The sequence below is a fragment of the Carettochelys insculpta genome, chromosome 2 (genome assembly GCF_033958435.1).
Source record: "Carettochelys insculpta isolate YL-2023 chromosome 2, ASM3395843v1, whole genome shotgun sequence".
Taxonomy (NCBI): Eukaryota; Metazoa; Chordata; order Testudines; family Carettochelyidae; genus Carettochelys; species Carettochelys insculpta.
Window position 1 is genome coordinate 19,630,017 of NC_134138.1, and position 19,168 is coordinate 19,649,184.

The window sequence follows — 19,168 nt, forward strand, 5'->3', positions numbered from 1 at the left end:
AAAAAGGACAGGAGCATTAATTAAGGGCTGTTGATTCTATTTGTCCCTCAAATTTACATATAATCAATAGAACCAGCTACACCTGGCCCTCAATCAGAACAACTCTTCTTCACCTAAGGTTGTTTTTTTTTTGGGCGGGGGTGGGAGTTGTTAGGATCTAACACGGATTTTAAGTATCTTCTACTTTGGGATATATATAAGCAAAATGATTACAATTTGCAAAGAGATTTCCCTTTTTTTTTAAATCTATAGTATTTATGGGAATACATAACGATCTAGGTACTGCATTTAGATACCGCAGGACACAACATCGTTTAGTTTTGGCAATGGGGGAACAGGGGATGGTGTTGTTTGTTGGTTTGGGGTTTTTATAACGGCTCTTTTGGATTTAGAGAACCACTAGTTCAGTAGAAATAAGGCAATAACTAGTATACTGACCATCAACATAACTAGATTGAATTACTTAAGTTCCATTAAGGGCATAAAAGATCGATGTGCTAAATTCTACTTTTTAAAACCAATGAATAAAAAAATAGAGCTGAAAGCAAGGAACCTTCTAAAAGTATCTGGTGAATGTTTTAAGTTTAGGACATTTCCTCCCAAGTTAATAGTTTGGAAATCCAGGTTGAAATTACCAAAACATTTATTAAAAAGAAATGTTACAGTGAAAGGAGGCCTACCTAATTCCAAAGCAGAAAACACACTCTATATTCTCTAACAACAAAATGTTCCCTCAATATTAAAGGATTGCAGCTGCTGCAGACATTTTCTATTTCTACTCTGTATTTCCTTACCCAGAAGCACTAAGCCACATGATATTGAAAGAGAGACTATTAACTTTTTTTCAAATTCCACCAGCAACTTTTCAATAATAAATCCTGACTAGAAAACAAAAACCAAAAACGTCTTCTGTGAAGTTTAGGGATTTTCTTTTCCCTTGCTACTTATCAAATTATTTTTCAACAAGGGGGAGCATACAGACAATACAGTATGTGCCTGGGCCTGTCTCACTCAGTTCCCTACTTTTTCTGTACTTATTTCTGATTGTCTTTTCTTCATCATCAGCAACTAAGATCTTCCAATATCTAAACTCCAACTACAGACCTGCACAAGGACTGAAGGATGTGAAGAACTCCCACCTCATTTACAATTACCCTAATTCTATTTTCCAGATTCCTATTGTTCCCTAGTCCCTGGAAGATATCTAGAAAAGGAAGAAAGCATTCCCAGATCAGACACATCAAAGCAGCCCTGCATCTGATGAAGTGGGTCTTTGCCCACAAAAGCTTATGCTCGTACATTTATGTTAGTCTTTAAGGTGCCACAGGACCCCTCGTTGCTTTAGCTAAGCAGATAGAGCTCTACAACTCCCAAGCTCCTGTCATTCCTCAGCCCTGTGTGTGTTTCAACAGTGCAAGATGTTTTCATTGCTGTCCTCCAGTTTTTGTTGCTCAACTTCTTACAGGTGTTCCCAGAAAAGGAGACAACATCCTGGACTCAAACTCAAAGAGCAGCAGCTTATATGCTGTTACTGCCAGAAAACTTTTTGCAGGGATGGGGAAAGAGTACTACTGAGTGAAATCACTGTCACTTGCACTTCCCGTGTCATGCAAGAATACAATCAAGGGAACCGTGAAATTGATTACATGCATTAATTACAGTGGAGTGCCATTCCTGGAGCATGAAATCAGCACACACTGGTGGGATCACATCATTTTAGTGGTCTGGGACAACCATAGTGGGTGAAGAACTTCCGTATGGGCAAGGCCATCTTAATGGAATTTTGTGATGTGCTGTCCCTCACCCTGAAGTGCAGTGATACCAGAATGAGACCTGCTTTGACAGTTCACAAGCGAATGGCAATCGCTCTGTGGAAGTAATCAACACCCGACAGCTATTGGTCTGTGGAAACTCAATTTGGGGTTGGCATATCTACAGTGGGAGGCACGGTGATGCAGGTAGTCAATGCAATCTGTCACCATGTCATGCAGAAGACTATGAACCCGGGAAATATCCAGCAAATACTGTACAGCTTTGCTGCTATGGGGTTTCCTAACTGCGGTGGAGTGACAGATGGAATTCACATACACATCATGGCCCCGGACCACCTAGCCTCAGAATACATAAACCATGAGGGGTACTTCTCCATAGTGTTGCAGGCATTGGTGGATCACTGAGATGATTTCACTGACATCACCATGGGATAGTCATGAAAGGTGCATGATGAGTGCATCTTTAGAAATTCAGGTCTGTACAGAAAGTTTCAGGATGGGTCTTTCTTCCCAGACCAGAAAAATCAAGACTGGCCACGTGGAGATTCCTAATGTGATACTGGGAAACCCTAATTACCTCTGCTCCCTTGCCTCATGAAGCCATACACAGGCACCCTATACTGCAGTCAGGAACACTCCAACTACAGACTGAGCAAGTGCAGAATTGTGGTAGAATGCGCTTTTGGTCATTTAAAAGCCAGATTCAGGTGCGTTTTGACCCACCTGCACCTCTCCCAAACCAACGTCACTATTGTGGTTGCAGCATGCTTTATTCTACATAACATTTGCAAATCACGGAGAGAAGAGTTTCACGTCAGCTTGGGCTGCAGAGGCAGATGCCATGAGCAGGGCTTTTGCACAGCCAGACACAAGGGAATTCACCAAAGCACATGCAGAAGCAACGGCAATCATGGAGGCTTTGAAAAATAGCTTTATGAATGAGCAGACAGATATATGATTCTGCTGCATTTAATTGTTGTGATACCACCTTTACCCCGCAAAGTGATGTGTGCAAACCACCCCATGTGAACCAATAAATGCGACTGGTATTCATAAAAATAACTTTTTATTTGGCAGGGAGGGGAGGGACTAAGGTGCAGAGAAAAGAAAGGATGTCAAGAGCGGTGGAATAGCCTTTTGCAGTAGAGAGGGGTCATGGGGGTGGAGTGGTGACTGTCCTTGTCCCCCTCTCCCCCATGTTCAGGGACCACAGTTGAGCTATATCAAGGGAAGCCTGGGCAGCAGGGTGTGGAGTCCACATAATGAATCCTGTGTTGGGTGTCCCTCTGCAGCGCCAGTATGGAACATAGAATCTCTGTTTGGTCTCTGACAACCATCAGGAGCTCTTCTGAGTCCTCTTTCCTGTACAGGGAGCAGCGAGAAAACACTGAATCAAAATTCTTGTGCTTCTTTAGGATGCCAAAAGAGACATCAGCCTCCTAAGAATAACAGAGTGTGAAAACTACAAGACTGGAAAATTTGCCAAAAAGCTGTGTGACACCATGATACCAGATTACTTACTGGTTGACAGGCATGGCAACGTGTGCTGTCTTGGAAGCTACAGTAAGTCAGGCCTCCCAAAAATCTCATATCAAAAATAAAAGAGTACTTGGCTGAGACCTTCACGGAGATGTCCAAAAAAGGATAAGCACTCCATCTCCAGAAATATTAACAAGCTGTTCTAAGAGGCATAGATCCACCATGCCTGCCCCACAACCCACTTGTAGCAGATAAAAAAATGTGCTCCACAGAAGCATATCTATGCTTAAACCCTGACGCAATCTGCTTTTAGCATTCTAAAAAAAAAAAAACCTACTCACCAGAAGAGCTGGTGCCCAGAAATTCAGGTGTCAATGAGGGGACCGGGTCGAGGTGAAGAGCTCCAGGCTGGCAGAATCAGCTTCGTTGGGCCCCTGCTGATGACTGTTGCCTTTCTCCTCTTAATTGGCCTCCTCCTCCTGCACCCCCTCTTGGCTCAGCTCCTCTAAGGTCGCACCAGAGTCCTCAGTAAGGCCTCCAAAAGAGTCCCATTTAAGCTTGGGGACCATGGTTGGGTCCCTCCCAAGAATGGCATCCAGCTGTTGTAGCCAGACAGAATCCCCCTGCTCTACTCCATCTTGCCCCTCTTAGGTGCCTCAGAGCACAAAGGACAAAAGGAAACAGCACAGTCTTTGATGCCTGGGAGCACAGATGTGCTGCCTCATCACGACCCTGGACAACAGAACAACACAGATAAGAGGGCTAACAGGCCAGCCGATGACCAAAGGGCCTCAAACTGCCCTTGGCTGGTACTGATAATTGATACACCTACACATCGTCCCAGGAGAGGAATCTCACACCCATACGAAAAGAATGCCCTGTCTTAATGTTTTAGTTATCTCTGTCTTACAAGTGTAAATTAAGTCACAACTCCCTTGTGAGAGCCGACGTCACAAAGGCAAACCAGTACAATTGGCACCTTTAGATAAGGAAGAGGGTACGTGACCTAAGGGGTATAAAGAAGGGTCTGGCAGCCCACTCTAACTGAGCTCCAGTTACCTATACCTGCCGGTCGGGTAAGGTCATTGCCTCCCGAGGACCCAGGGGGGACCCTCCTCGTACTCCTCTTCCCGAGGAATTGAGTGAACAACGCTGGCTATGCCGGAGTCGGAGGACGCAGGCGTGAGAATTATACCTGCAATGTACTTTTGTGCACATTTAATAGTAAGAGCTCTGTAAGCTAAGGCGTTTTGTCCTTACATGTGTAACTTGTAATCTAATTGGTATGCCATATGTATCATCCTACTAGTAGTTAAGAAGACAGAGCAATAACCTTGTAACCACTAAGATTCTTATTTTTGCTTTTAATCAATAGAAACCATTTAAGCTTCAGCCTGACTCCTTCCAGTTACTATAACTCGGCCAAACACAAACAAAGAACCCTAGCCGGTTTGGCTATATTAGCATGGTCAGCGGTAAGGTGCAGTGAGAGCTGAGCGCTGAGTCGTGTTGCCTCCATGGGACAGACTCCTGGGGCACCCGTCAGCCACCCTGGCTGCCTGCTGCGAAGGGACAGTCTGTCCTAGCAATTAAAGACTCAGGTGAAATAAGCTCTCTGCACCAACCTTTGGGAGCATCCATCAGCCACTCTGGCTGCCTGCTGAGAAGGGACTGCCGGTCCTAGCAGTTAAAGACTCGGATGTAATAAGGCTCACAGACCACTCATTACCCGGCCCTCGGCTAACAGCTGTTCATAGTACTGGCACACCTTGGGAGATGGTGGAGATTGCCCATTTACTTCTCAAACTTTATGATAGCTCTGCCAGAGCTCCTTCACCTTCACCCAGCATTGCTGAACATCCCAGGAGCAACCTTTTGCGATCATCTCCCATGAAATCTTCTTACAAATGTCCACGTTTCACTTGCAGATTCAAAGTCTGCCCAGCACTGACTCCACTCCCCAAACAGAAATGAGACCCAGGATTTCATTGGGGATCCATGCTGGCGCTCTCTTGTGACCCTGAGAACTCAGATCAGAAGAACACTGAATACTCAGGATGACAAGATTAGATGGCTAGATATGCAATAGATGTGATGCCTAATGCAACGATGGCTCCTGAGGTGCACTATCCATGCCAGTCAGAAAGAAAATAAATTTAAATTCCCGGGTTTCCTGTTGCCTACCTTTTGTGCACCTGGAGAGCACTCGAGATGAACACGGCCAGAAAGGACAACTGTGGGGCGTTGTGCGATACATGTGGGACACCTCTGGGGACAAATAAAATCAATTCTAAAGAAACGCTTTTTCCATACTAGCATTATTTCGAGCTTTTAAATTCTAACTTAGCGTTACACTGACTCAGATGGTCGATGTAAGAATGTCAACCTTAGCACTCCCTAAAATCAACCTACTGATATTTGCAGTGAAGATAGTGACATTGTAAAATTGAGCTAACTGCCTTACAACTGACTTTATACTCTAGTATACACAGCCTCAGAAGCAATAACTTGAAAATATTTGGAAGAGGAAGATGGGTGACCATGAGCTCCAGTATGCCACTCTGGCCAAAAGAGCTAATGTAGTCCTTGAATGCCTGAACAGGAAAATCTCAAGTTGGACTACAAAGATCAGTTTAATTTTCTATTTGGAACTGGTATAACCACTTCTGAAATACTGTATCCAGTTCTGGTACTACCATTTCAAGAAAAATGTTGATAAATTAAAGAGAGTTCTGAAAAGAGCCATGAGAATGATTAGAGGAAACCGTGTTTTGTAATGATAGCCTCAAAGAGCACAGGCTATTTAATTTAATCAGAAGGTGAAGGTGTGACTTGATTACAGTCTACCGGTATCTACTGAGGAACAAATATTTTAACAATAGGCTCCTCAATCTAGCAGAGAAAGGTAGCATGTGTTCAAACGGCTGGAAGCTGAAGCTAGACAAATGCAGAGTAGAAAGGTGACATAAATTTTGTACAGCAAGAGTAATTACCATTCAAACAATTTATTGTAGTGGATTCTCCATTACTGACAATTTTTACATCAAAATTGAATATTTTCAAATAAAAATATTCTGAAAATTATTTTGGGGAAGTTCTATGGCCTGAGTAATAGAGGAGCTCAGACTATATGATAATAATGGTTATTTCTTGCACTGGAATCTATTTATACATTTGTGAACGTACTACCCAAATTTCACGTTGTTTTACAGAACTGGACTATTATTGTTGAATAATAGCATCTGCCAGTTTTACAAATTGTTTGCTTTTCTCTCTCATGTTCTAACAGTTACATCCCATGAGAACTACAGAAGCTGCAGGGTGAAATTGGTAAGGACTGCTCGACATTCTCTCTCCAACCTTAATATTCACTTTCAAGTGTATTAATACAGAAACTTTATTTTCACAGTACAATAATTAAGGTTGCGAGTCTGTCATGGAAGTCACAGATGCCATGACTTTCCAGGACCTCCGTAACTTCTGTAGGGGCTGGTAAGCCCAGCCCACAGGCCACCTGAGTAGGTCAGGTAGACCCAGGGCCATCCACATAGGACATTTCTAGAGCAGTCACAGGCTGGGTGTGGAAAGGGGCTCAGAGCTAGGGACTGAAACATGGGTGGGGGTTTTGGGAGCTCCCTGCAAGTTGTGACATCCGCGTCCCTCGGTTTCTAGGGAAAGGCACAGCCTGACAACTGCCTGGACAAGACTCCTCCTAGAAGCTGAGAGATGGGGATGTCGCCGATTTTGGGAAGGTGTGGAGTCAGGCAGTGAGCCTGCTAGCCCTATCAACTCCTCCCCTCCTGTCTCTCTCTCCCACCATACCTGTACGGATACCAGGAGTTCCCCGCACCTCCACTTACTGCACCTTTGGGACACTTTGCCCCCCTCCATAAGATTTAGTCAGGGTACATACAAGTCGTGGACAGATCAGACTGCAACCTTTTGTTTACTGCCTGTCACCAACCTATGACTTTTACTACAAATACCCATTGCTAAAAATAGTCTTAGTAATAATGCATAAAGGTCCCCTTTCTGCAGTACAGCCAATATGAACAATATTCCTTATGTAAGAATAAAACTTTGAGGCTCAAAATACAAGGCACTGTAGAAATACAAAAATGTCTATAAAGAATTATTTTTCCCTAATGAGGTGGAAAAGGAGCTCCATTTTAAAGATGGGGAAACTTACGTACAGAGATAGTAGTCAATCACTCAAAGTCATATATGAAGACCAGGTAAAGTATAGAAATAGACCCAGATCTCCGATTACCAGTCCTGTGCATTGAACATAAACCCATCCTTCCTCCACATGGTATATAACCCTATATCTGTTCCCTGGACAGACCTCCTTCGTGGACAGGTCTCTCATATTCACATGCTTCTCCAACCACCTTTTCTACCCAAGCCTCTAACTCGAGTTAATTTTCTCAGTACAAGACAGATTTTTTTTCCAGATTCCTTCTTCAGTCCTATACCTTCCACCAAACAGCAAAGACAATCATGGTTAGAGTCAGATAAAAGACAAAGCAAGGACTGTATGGAACTGCTTCCTGTTTGTTGCTGTCACTTCAGATCCTACAGAAAAGATTTGGGCATCCACCCTGTGAGGAAATAAAAATCAGGACAGACAATATAGCTGCTTCAGTCAGTTCCGTAAACGAAAGATAGCATTTTTCTAATAGGCACATACTTTTTCTGCTTGGCACTTACTACTTCAGCCAATTGTCCCTTTCCTATGTCTCCATCACTACCCTCTTCTCCTGAATTTATATTCTGACATAATTATTATTTGTACTACCATAGGACACAGAAGACCTAGGCATAGACAAGGATCACCTTGTGATAGGCGCGGTACAACCACAGACCAGAAAGATAGTCTCCATCCAAGGAATAGTCAATCTTGGTATGTGAGAAGAGATGACAAATAGGAGAAAGATCAGGAATTATCAAGTTGTTCATGGGAGAAATAATGCATGCAGAGTATCAAGAAAAAAAAACCCAATAAAGGAAGGGGAAGTTGCATTAGTTTTATAGCACCCATGTGCAAACTGTCTGTCTATGCCAAAAACCTTAAGTTTAAGGCTTGATCCCATAAACATTTAAGTATCTGCAAAATCAGGTCCTGAATGGATACTGTCACAGACCAAAGCAGAACCAAAAAAGGACTTTTTAAAAACCTCAGGCCTAATGTGTACTTGCTTTGAATTGAATTTGAATTTGAAACTAAACTAATTGTCAGACTGTATTTTGTTCTGAAAACTACCTTGTGTCACAGCCATTAATAAATAAAAGGTACTCAGCTGCATGAAAACTATTGTGGCTATGTCTATGAAGTGATGAAACCATGTAAGCAATAACGACATATAAAAAAGCTCACCAACTTCATTGTCCATTGTGAAGAAGACTTCCCAGCAGTCCCAAGCTAACTGTATCAGTCATCAACTAAGCATATGACAGTTGTAAAACAGTACTTGTTCATTACAATCAAGGAAACCTAACATGGCATCAGCTAGTATATAGACAAGGCCTACGATACTTAATAAGTATGAATGGCCTCACCTAACAAAACAAAGCACAATTCATGAGATGAACTGTAAATAACTCAAACAAACTTCAGAATTTAAGATCTGATGTAGCAAGCACCAGCAACCAGGTGGAAGCTTTCCTAGAAATTTCCAGTTCTTTATTAAAATTTACATATAATTAGGCTCAGGAGCATCAGATTATATTGGTAAATACTAGAAAAGATTGATTCCAGGGTATACAAATTATCTAATGTTTTCATTTGATAATGGAAATTTACAAATAAGCAAAGTAAGAAAAAAATGTTGCTTGAGAACAGTTTAAGAATAGTTACCTCTGATGTTGACATTTTAACAGTTACAAGTGTTTAACTTTTAAATCTCAATGTCTGTCATTAAATATTTTTTAATCTTACCCAGTGCCTGAAATACATGCTGTAATTACCTGTAAATATGAAAAATTTTATCACATCAAATATTTTAAATGCAGCAAACCCTTGATTTAACGGACCTCGATATAACAGGTTTTGAAAATAATGGACACCATCTGCCAGCCCCCCAGCTCCCCTCCTAAATAAATGCTGGAGACTCACCAGGGCCGCTGCCAGGGCTGGAGGAGATGCTGGAAGGGTTGGGGCTGCCAGGGCTGGAAGGACCACCAGGGCCAGAAGAGCTGGAGGAGAGGCCTGCGACAGGGCGCAGGACCTCTCCTCCCCCAGCCCCATGTGCATGGAACATATTGGCGCCTGGCCGCCGCCATCTGAACTGGTGCTGTGCAGCAGCCATGCTGTTGGAGGCTGCTGCTTGCTGGCAGGCTGGGTGCAGCCATGCTCTACCTTTGCGTGGGCAGCTCGGAGCTCAGGGAGCCGCAGCGCTGAGAGCTGCAGGAGGTGGAAGGGGCCAAGCCAGCATTCAGCTCCTCTCCTGGTAATTGGGAGAGGGAGACAGAGATGTGAGGGGAAGAATGGGGCAAGAGGGAGAAGGGCAGGGGGGCAGATGACAGGACTGAGTGATGGGCAGGGAAGGTCAGTGCATTGTCATACAGCATAACCATCTGGATATAACAGATTTTCGGCATTAACGGACACCCCTTCCCCACACTAGTCTGTTAAATCATGGGTTTACTGTGTTTACAAATAAACCTTGGTATCTGTCTAAATTTAAAAAAAAAATTAATTCTATGAAGCTCAATTATATTTAACCTTGGATCAATTTGAAAACAAGTGTAAGGCTTAAAAACGCATGTATAAATTCAAAGGATACCAAATCTATTTTTGCGCAACTAAGAGTTGACAAATAGAAAAATTTAAATTAAACCCTAACCTGACATGCGTTAGGCCCTTCAAGAAAATATTTGTTAGACAGAAATGCAACAGAATAATTATTTGCATAAATTATATTTTTTTCTAGTAAGCTCAGTACAATTTCTCTGTATATAGGTGAGACTGATGCCTTTTAATTGGAAAACAGGCAAATTTTAAAGTCAGCATATTAGTCAGAAACCACATGGACTACTAAAATAAAGCATATCTTGGAGTGGGTCAATCTTTACAGAAAGAAATCCTAACAAGGGGTCCCTCATTTGCATAACTCCATGTTTCTTCAAACTAAAGAAGATATGCATTCTAGTTTCCACCGTTGTTCTAGCTGAACAATTTCAATATCAATTCCTGTTTCTTTGTCTACACATAAAATTTTACACTTATTTACAGAATTATGTATGTCCTGGAGATATAGGCCACATCTACATGAGCCACTTTTCTCAGCAAAACTGGGCTTTTGTCCGAAAAACCTGCGGAGTGTCTACATACAAAATGTGCTTTGTCGACACTTTCTCAACAAAACCCAGCACAAATGGCAGCAGGGTTATACCTCTCCCTGTTCAGGCAGAACGCCTCTCTCGACAGCGTTCTGTTGACAAAACAGCCATTCAGACCCTCAGAAGCCCTATCTGTTGACAGAAGGGTCCCCGTTCACCAGGCAGTCCTGTTTGCAGAGCTTCTGGTTGGCTGCTCTGTAAAGAGAGGGACGGGCACTCTGGCTGCGCTGTCAACAGAGCAGATTGAGTCTACACACAAAAGCAGGTGGAAAGAGCAATCAGTCGACAGAGGTCCTGCCAAGAAATCTCTTCTGATAGTGACAGCTGTTGACAAAGCTTCCTGTGTAGGTGTGGCCATAGAGAACCTATTTTGATATTAAATTGAAGCACAAATAGGCTATGAGGGAAAGATAGCTTAGTGGTTTGAGTATTAGCTTGATAAACCTCAGGTTCTGAGTTCAATCCTGAAGGGGGTCATTTAGGGATCTGGGGCAAATAGATTTTTGGGGGCTGTACTTGATGACCTCTCAAGGTCCCTTCCAGTCCTAATATTCTAGGAACAGCTAAAGTGCTAAAAAATGTAAACTATGAGGGGAAGATTGAAGGAATTGGTCTCATTTAGTTTAGGACAGAAGACATATGATAGCAGCTTTCAAGTACTTAAAGGAGTGCTCAAGCAGGAGGGAGAAAATTGTTCTCCTTGGCCTCTGAGGATAGGACAAGAAGCAACGCGCTTAAACTGCAGCAAGGGAGGTTTAGGGTGGCCATTAGGAAAAACTTCCTCTCTTGGTGGTTAAACTTTGGAATAAATTGCCTAGTGAGGTTGCAGAATCTCCATTACTGGAATAAATTGCCTAGAGAGGGTGTGAAATCTCCATCACTAAAGATATTTAAGAGCAGGTTGGATAGACATCTACCATGGACGGTCTAGACAGTGCTTGGTCCTGCCACGAGGGCCAGGGACTGGACTCAATGACCTCTCAAGATCCCTTCCAGTTCTAGTGTTCCATGATTCTATGGTGTCTTCAAAAAGTTTCCGTGCAGCTTGCAGGGATTTTACTTTTAGCACTAAACTACTTAACTTCTATTTAATTAAACTCATGGATATGTAGTTCCCTCTCCTGAAATTAAATGCCACAGGATTGGGCTGTTGCACGTTTTTTCCCCACCAAAAGGGATACCATACTCTCTCTAATATCTCTTAGTATTTCACAGTCACTATCACTATCTTGGTCAGGTGGTCACTACCATTCCCCTCGTGCTATATTCATATTATTAGAGCATAAAAATTACTACCCATAGAGATTTTATGGAACAGTGTGGTTCATTTCAGCTTTTTACTTCATTTGAGTCTATATTTACTTTCACATATGTTGCCACTCCCCAACCACCACAACTCTCTCTGTCCTTCCAATATATTTTGTACTCTGACATTAGCGTGTCCCATTGATTATCTTCATTTCACCAAGTTTCTACAATGCCTATTACATCTAGAGCCTCATTTTACATGAGGCACTCTAGCACACCCAAATTATTATTTGGACGTCTAGGCTGTGTCTACACTAAAGTTTAAACTACAGTGCCCTTTTGAAAGCAGAATGCAAATGAAGCAAATTGGAAATGCAAATGAAGCAATGATTTACATCTCATGCTTCATTTGCATAATTACATTTTCAAAAGAGAGTCTTTTGAAAGAAAAAACCGCAGTGTATATGGGGGTCTTTCAAAATGAAACCCCATTTTCGAAAACACACCTCTTCATTTGCATTTCCAATTTGCCTCATTCGGATTCCCCTTTTGAAAGGGGACTGTAATGTAGATGCAGCTCTCGTGTCTGTATATAAGCACTTTTAGTACTTGTCACTATTTAGCTATTCTAGGTCTAACACAGTTGGGCTACGTCTACACGTGCACCCAACTTCGAAATAGCTTATTTCGATGTTGCGACATCGAAATAGGCTATTTCGATGAATAACATCTACACGTCCTCCAGGGCTGGCAACGTCGATGTTCAACTTCGACGTTGCTCAGCCCAACATCGAAATAGGCACAGCGAGGGAACGTCTACACGCCAAAGTAGCACACATCGAAATAAGGGAGCCAGGCACAGCTGCAGACAGGGTCACGGGGCGGACTCAACAGCAAGTCGCTCCCTTAAAGGGCCCCTCCCAGACACACTTTCATTAAACAGTGCAAGATACACAGAGCCAACAACTAGTTGCAGACCCTGTATATGCAGCACGGACCCCCAGCTGCAGCAGCAGCAGCCAGAAGCCCTGGGCTAAGGGCTGCTGCCCACGGTGACCACAGAGCCCCGCAAGGGCTGGAGAGAGAGTATCTCTCAACCCCCCAGCTGATGGCCGCCATGGAGGACCCCGCTATTTCGATGTTGCGGGACGCGGATCGTCTACACGTCCCTACTTCGATGTTGAACGTCGAAGTAGGGCGCTATTCCCATCCGCTCATGGGGTTAGCGACTTCGACGTCTCGCCGCCTAACGTCGATTTCAACTTCGAAATAGCGCCCAACACGTGTAGACGTGACGGGTGCTATTTCGAAGTTACTGCCGCTACTTCGAAGTAGCGTGCACGTGTAGACGCAGCCTTGGTGTGTGACCTGGCCACGTCACAAGTTTCATACCCCATTTAAATGCACTTACCTACCTCACAGTGTTCAGAAAGAATTAAAACAAAAAAAGGCAGTCATATAGCACTTTAAACACTAACAAATTTATTTATTACATGATGAGTTTTCCTGGGACAGACCCACGTCTTCGGGTCTGGAAAATTCTGATAAGGAGATTCATAAAATTAGAATATAAACTGATTGATGATGTGTTCATTTTTAATACAAACCATAAACTGAAGCTGCAGACAGCTTGTGTTATGTCAAAATAATTTTTGGCCTTAAGCACTGCATTATGTCTTCCTTACCATTTCTGTAGGTAGTCCAGTGCTTCTAAACGAGCACCAATCTCGAATGTGATCCCTGGACGACTTGGAGGCTTTTTACTCATCCTGGTAACTTCTGTTTTCTTTTTTCCCCCACTACCTTTAGAGAAAAATGATTTTTTAAAAATATTACAAAGCAGAAAGCAGTATGGTTTAAAAATGCAAATAGCATTACAAGTGAATATATATTTAACCATGTGAAGTGATACATTTTATACATAATAGCACTTACAACTGTAGGATGCAGTGGTGCACTAAAACTGGAAATGTTTAGACTGCTGTGCCTAACATAAAAAGTCAAAAGGACTACATATGTAGCATTTCTTAATCTTCAGACACATGCACACACACAAATAGGTACACCATCAACCTGCAATCAATTTACTTTAAAAAAAAAAAGGGGGGGGAGGAGAGATAAAAATGTATTCTAATAATACACTTGGCCCTAATTTACAATCAGCTTTTATAATTTTACAATCCCTTTTCCTTAGGTTTGTGTTTTCCCCTGGCCACACAAACAAAAGGGGAAAGTGACTGACTATACAAGAAAGAAAGATGACTACAGAAACATACTGTTTAACTCAACAAAATAAAATTACAATACGTAGAATATACTTGTTTCCCACCAATCTTTCTGTCAGTAATCTTGCGTTTCATGTGTCTCCACAGCAGGTAAGAATATTTAATCCAAAAGGACCACTTCTTAATTTAACAGTATCATTATTCAAAAATCATATGGTGCAAACACATCCTCCCCAGGGCACAGGCTGGTAGGTTTTTGTGGGGGAACACCCAGGCCTGGGTCTGGTCTATATCCAGGGGCACAGAAGGAAGAGCCCCAGAAGCTGGACCACTCTGTTTAACAGTGGGATGAGTGTGAGGGGAGGCTCCCCCAGGCCCTGGTCTGCTCTGTGTGGGTGTCTTTCTGGGGGGGTGGGCGGTGAAGCAGAGCACCCAGCCCCTGGGCCAGTGTGACTGGGTTGGGGGCTATAGGGGCTGTCCCGCACTCTATCTCTGGAGAGGAAAAGGGGAGCCCCCAGGCCGCCCTTGTCTCTGTCGGACGTGAGGAGGAGAAGGAGCCCCAAGCATCGGCCAACCCTGGGGCAAAGGGAGGTTTGAAATCCCAGGCCCCGGCTAGCACCGCCGGGACCGGCCTACTGGTAACCTGAGGCCACGGTGCTGCCTGCAGGGGAGGCGGGAGACAGGCGGGGTCGGGGGGAGAGAGGCCCAGGAACCCGGCCCGAGCCACAGCCCCCCACATTCCTCACCGCCTTCGCCGTCTCTCGGGGAGACACCTGGGCCTGTGGCGGACCGGCGCCCGATTCCGGCCCGGAGCCCGAGCCGCGACCCCAGCCGACTCCACAAGCCGTGGCGCCTCCCGCTCCGACCGGGATCGGTGGGTGAGCAGCTCGGTGCGGGGTGCGCCTCCCTCAGAGCTCCATCGTCCTCCTCTCCCTACGCCCCGCCCCTCGCGCCCCAGCGCCCAGCCGCAACGTCACCACCCTGCGACAGCCTGAAGCGGACCGACGCCTCCATCGGCCGCTCACGCGATTGGGGGGCAGCCGCACGACATCCGCTTTACGGCGGGGGAGGGGCAAAAGGACTGGGAGGTGGGGGAGAGTGATGACGAATGAGAGTGGGGCCGCGTTCGAGGCTGGGTGGCAGAAGGGGTCGTTAGTTGGGGGGCGGTCAGGGCTGTAGGCCAGTAGTGCGGGGAGCTGCGCCAGTGTCGTGGGGCGGGGGAGCTTTGGGTTATGAGTTACTAGGGCGATGAGGTCAGTGTTGTGGGGAGGAAGTGGTGGAGTGGGGTGTAACAGCAGTGAGGGGGCCTGCTCAGTGCTGTGGTGGGGGGAGAGGCTCTGGGTGGAACAGAGCAGTGAGGGGGCCTGTTCAGTGCTGTGGAGAGGGAGTGGGTGAGGGTGTAACAGCAGTGAGGGGGCCTGCTCAGTGCTGTGGTGGGGGGAGAGGCTCTGGGTGGAACAGAGCAGTGAGGGGGCCTGCTCAGTGCTGTGGAGAGGGAGTGGTGGAGTGGGATGTAACAGAGCAGTGAGGGGGCATGTTAAGTGCTATGGGGAGGGAGCGGCCATGTCTACATTAGCCAAAAATTTCAAATGGCCATTTTGAAGTTTACCAACGAAGCGCTGAAACACATATTCAGCGCCTCATTACCATGTGGGTGGCCGCGGCACTTCGAAATTGAAGCAGCTCACAGCCGTGCGGCTCATCCAGACGGGGCTCCTTTTTGAAAGAACGCTGCCTACTTTGAAGTCCCCTTATTCCTTTTTTTTTAAAGGTAGTAGGGGGGAAAAAAGAAAATAGAAGTTACCAGGATGAGTAAAAAGCCTCCAAGTCATCCAGGGATCACATTCGAGATTCGTGCTTGTTTAGAAGCACTGGACTACCTACAGAAATGGTTACATGTGTTATATGTATTTCAGCGCTTCATTAGTAAACTTCAAAATGGCTATTTGCATGGCAATTTCAAAGTTTTTGGCTAGTGTAGATGTAGCCAGTAGGTCAGGGTGTAACAGCAGCGAGGGGGCCTGCTCAGTGCTATGGGGAGGGAGCGCATCTGGTGTAACAGAGTGTTGAGAAACTTGTGGAAGGACAAAAAGCAGTCAAGTAGCACTTTAAAGACTAGCAAAATAGTTCACCTAATAAACTATTTTGCTAGTCTTTAAAGTGCTACTTGACTGCTTTTTGTTTTGATAGTGTATAGACTAGCACGGCTTACTCTCTGTTACTACTTGTGGAAGGACAGTGGATTTTTAATTATTTTCATAAAATGACTACCATATCTGACCAGGCCTAACTAGAAGGGGGCTTCAGAATTGTTGAATAGCAATGTTTGATTGACAATGGTTTGTGCTCTTTGGTAGGAGGATGCTTATAGTATGAGTATAGGTGAGAAAAGTGCTGAGGGTGAGGAATAGGGTTTAATGTTCTTGTGTGATGGATTGGGGGAGGATAGAGAGAAGCTAATGGATTAGGACTTTTGGTATCTGAGGCTAGGTTTGGATGACACGAGGAAGGGACTGGGAATAAATGTATGGTTTAATATTGTGTGTTGGACACCAATGTTTTAATTTTTTTCCTGGCTCATGGTAAATAGCAAATTTACAGTAGTAGGATGACAGATAGCAGTCCATGGAGTTTTCTAGATGCTGAAGTCAGGTGAGGAAAAGGTGCAAAAGCATTTAGGTCTTCTATTGTCCCTTGAAACAGTAGCAGGAAAAAGCCTCAAGTTTTTTTTTGTGTGATCCTGATATGGCAACTTCCATTATTAAAGGATTTCACAACATGGATTAAGGGTTGTCACAACAAATTTGTGGTAGTCTCATAGTCTGGCCCAGGAGAAGCAAAGACTTCCTAAAAGGAGAAAGACATGAGCCCCTGCACCCTCCGTGGGTCCCCCTCTCCACTTCTGCCTGAGGACCTATCCTTCTTGTCAAGGTCCCTCCCCTGGCCAAATTGGAGCAGGTACAGAGCTGTGGACTTTCCTCCTGCCCAGAATAGTCTCCAGCCATATGTACCTGCTGGCCCTCTACCCCAGCAGGCTGGAGGGCTTGCAGCTCCACATGACTCTCTTGGACCCTGTTCTGCCTGGGATGGGATTTTGGAGCCTCAGTTCAGCCATGGTAAGAGCCAGGTAACCAAGCAGCTGTGGGAGGCCCTTGCGCTAGGTGGGGAGTGCAGGGGCTGGGGAATGGTCTCAGGGCTACTCAGCCATCTATCCCAGCCAAACAGGATATGTGGTGTGGTGCCCCATGCAGTTCAGACTGCAGCCAGGCTCTTGCTGCAAGGCATGCTGCATATGGGTAGCGGGGGAAAAGGCAGGGCCAGGGAGGACCAGGGTGAAAGCTGGACAGGTGAGTGGGGCTTGCTCCCTTCCCTTAGGTTCCAGTGACCTTGTGTGGCCACCAGTTCTTAAAATACTTAATTCACAATAGGGGAAAAACACAAGCATATGCACATACAGCTGTCCAAATCATTGTAATTTATGTGTAGTGTGTTTGCAAGGTCAATAATAAGTGTACAATTATCTCAATTATTTACTGAACCTGAATAGAGTAGAAAAAAGATGCTTTGAATGTTCTTGTTTCTTTTGCCTGTTTTTGTTTGTTTGCTAAATAATAAATTTGTTTGAAAATATTTGTGTGTTTGTTGTCATTTCACAGGAGCAGACTTGGTAGGTAGCTGGGAGGCAGTGAAAAGTGATATTAACAAACAGAAAATACCACATTTCACAACAAACTTATTCAGCCCTGGCAAGCATGGGGTTAGGGGAGGGGCAAATTAGTGGAGATGGGTAGGAAGCTGCAGGGAAACATATTGGGATGAATGAATTTTGAATGTTTTTTTCCTCCACGTGAGAACTTAGAAAATGTGGTAAAAGAGGATAATTAACCTCTTTAAAGAAAGAAGAAAGAAATACTTGTGCCAGGTTGTAGCCACAGCTCCCACTCAACTTACCGGGAATGACAAATTAACTCTATGTAGTCACTTTCTAGGATAATCATATACAAGATTTTTTTTTTTTTAGGACTTGATGCTACAAGGTGATGAACATTCTATTCTAATACAATTGAGCTTTAATCTATGCTATGTTTTAAGCTTATGAGTAGTTCTATGACTATTCAGATGCTTAAAAATAATCAAATGCATATGTGGTTTATTGGATCAGGTTAGAATATCCAGCATCTTGTACAAATGAGTCCTAGTTGATTCTTCACTAATTAAAGTACATTAAAGAGTTGTTAAAGGAAGTTAATTTCTTTATAGTTTCACACAGTTTAATACAAGAAGGGTCCATTAGATCTCCTAGTCCAACCTTCTATATATGAGAGGCTATTATTTTCACCAGATACCTCTATATTAAGCCTAGAGTCTTCAGTTAAACTAAAATGTTACAGTGCCTGAAAGACCTACGTGCCTTATGGAGAGACCAAGGTATCACTGGTGCCCAAGACTCTGCAAAGGCAGGGAATTGAATAGGTGAGGTAGGTCCAGATAATCCAAACAGATGAGTGACACACCATGCTGCAAAGGAAGGTGAAAAATTCCTAAGGGTCCAACCAATCTGACATGGTGGGGAAATGCATCCCAACTTCAAATCAGGTGACCAATAAGATCCTCAGCATGTGAACAAGGCACCATTTAGGCACCTAGAAAAAGGAGTGCTGTATCCAACTGTGGTCAATCTCATGCTTCATAAGAAGATGGAAAAAAAACCAACACAGAGCTCTATCCAGTTGTGCAGTAGAGAAAACATTCCTTCCTTGCAGCTGATCAGCTAAGACTGAACCATGAGATTTGATTAGTCAGATTTATGCAGGGTTGCAGATACTAGCATATGAAGTGCTATGCAGGAAAACCCATGAAAGAAGGGGATTGAATGGTAATTGCAGATTCATGAATTCCAACGGCCAGAATGGCCACTAGAACCATTCAGCCGGAACTCCCAATGCAATCTGCAGAACTCCCAGAAGATACATTAAAGTGTATCTTTCCAAAAACATTTTAAAGACAGCAAGTGATGGTGCACTGACTACTCCTGGTAAGTTGTTCCAATGCTTCATTACGCTCATTGGTAGGAAATAGCATCTCATTCCAAAGTTGAATGTG

At 44.1% G+C, this 19,168-nt stretch overlaps 1 protein-coding gene across 7 annotated transcripts in view; it reads right to left on the bottom strand.

Annotated features, from left to right (window-relative positions):
* The window catches only part of PHF20L1 (PHD finger protein 20 like 1), an 84,825-nt gene extending 69,841 nt beyond the window's left edge, over positions 1 to 14,984 (bottom strand). For 6 of the 7 annotated variants that reach the window (XM_074986642.1, XM_074986636.1, XM_074986641.1 and 3 more), the window contains exons 1-2: positions 14,812 to 14,984; positions 13,526 to 13,643 (exon numbers count right to left, since the gene is read on the bottom strand). In XM_074986642.1, the coding sequence (XP_074842743.1) occupies positions 13,526 to 13,608 (83 nt within the window). In that variant the 5' untranslated portion in view covers positions 13,609 to 13,643; positions 14,812 to 14,984. The remainder of the gene's footprint in view (positions 1 to 13,525; positions 13,644 to 14,811) is intronic. The other variant, XM_074986637.1, reaches the window with a different exon arrangement.
* Positions 14,985 to 19,168: the final 4,184 nt, after the last annotated feature.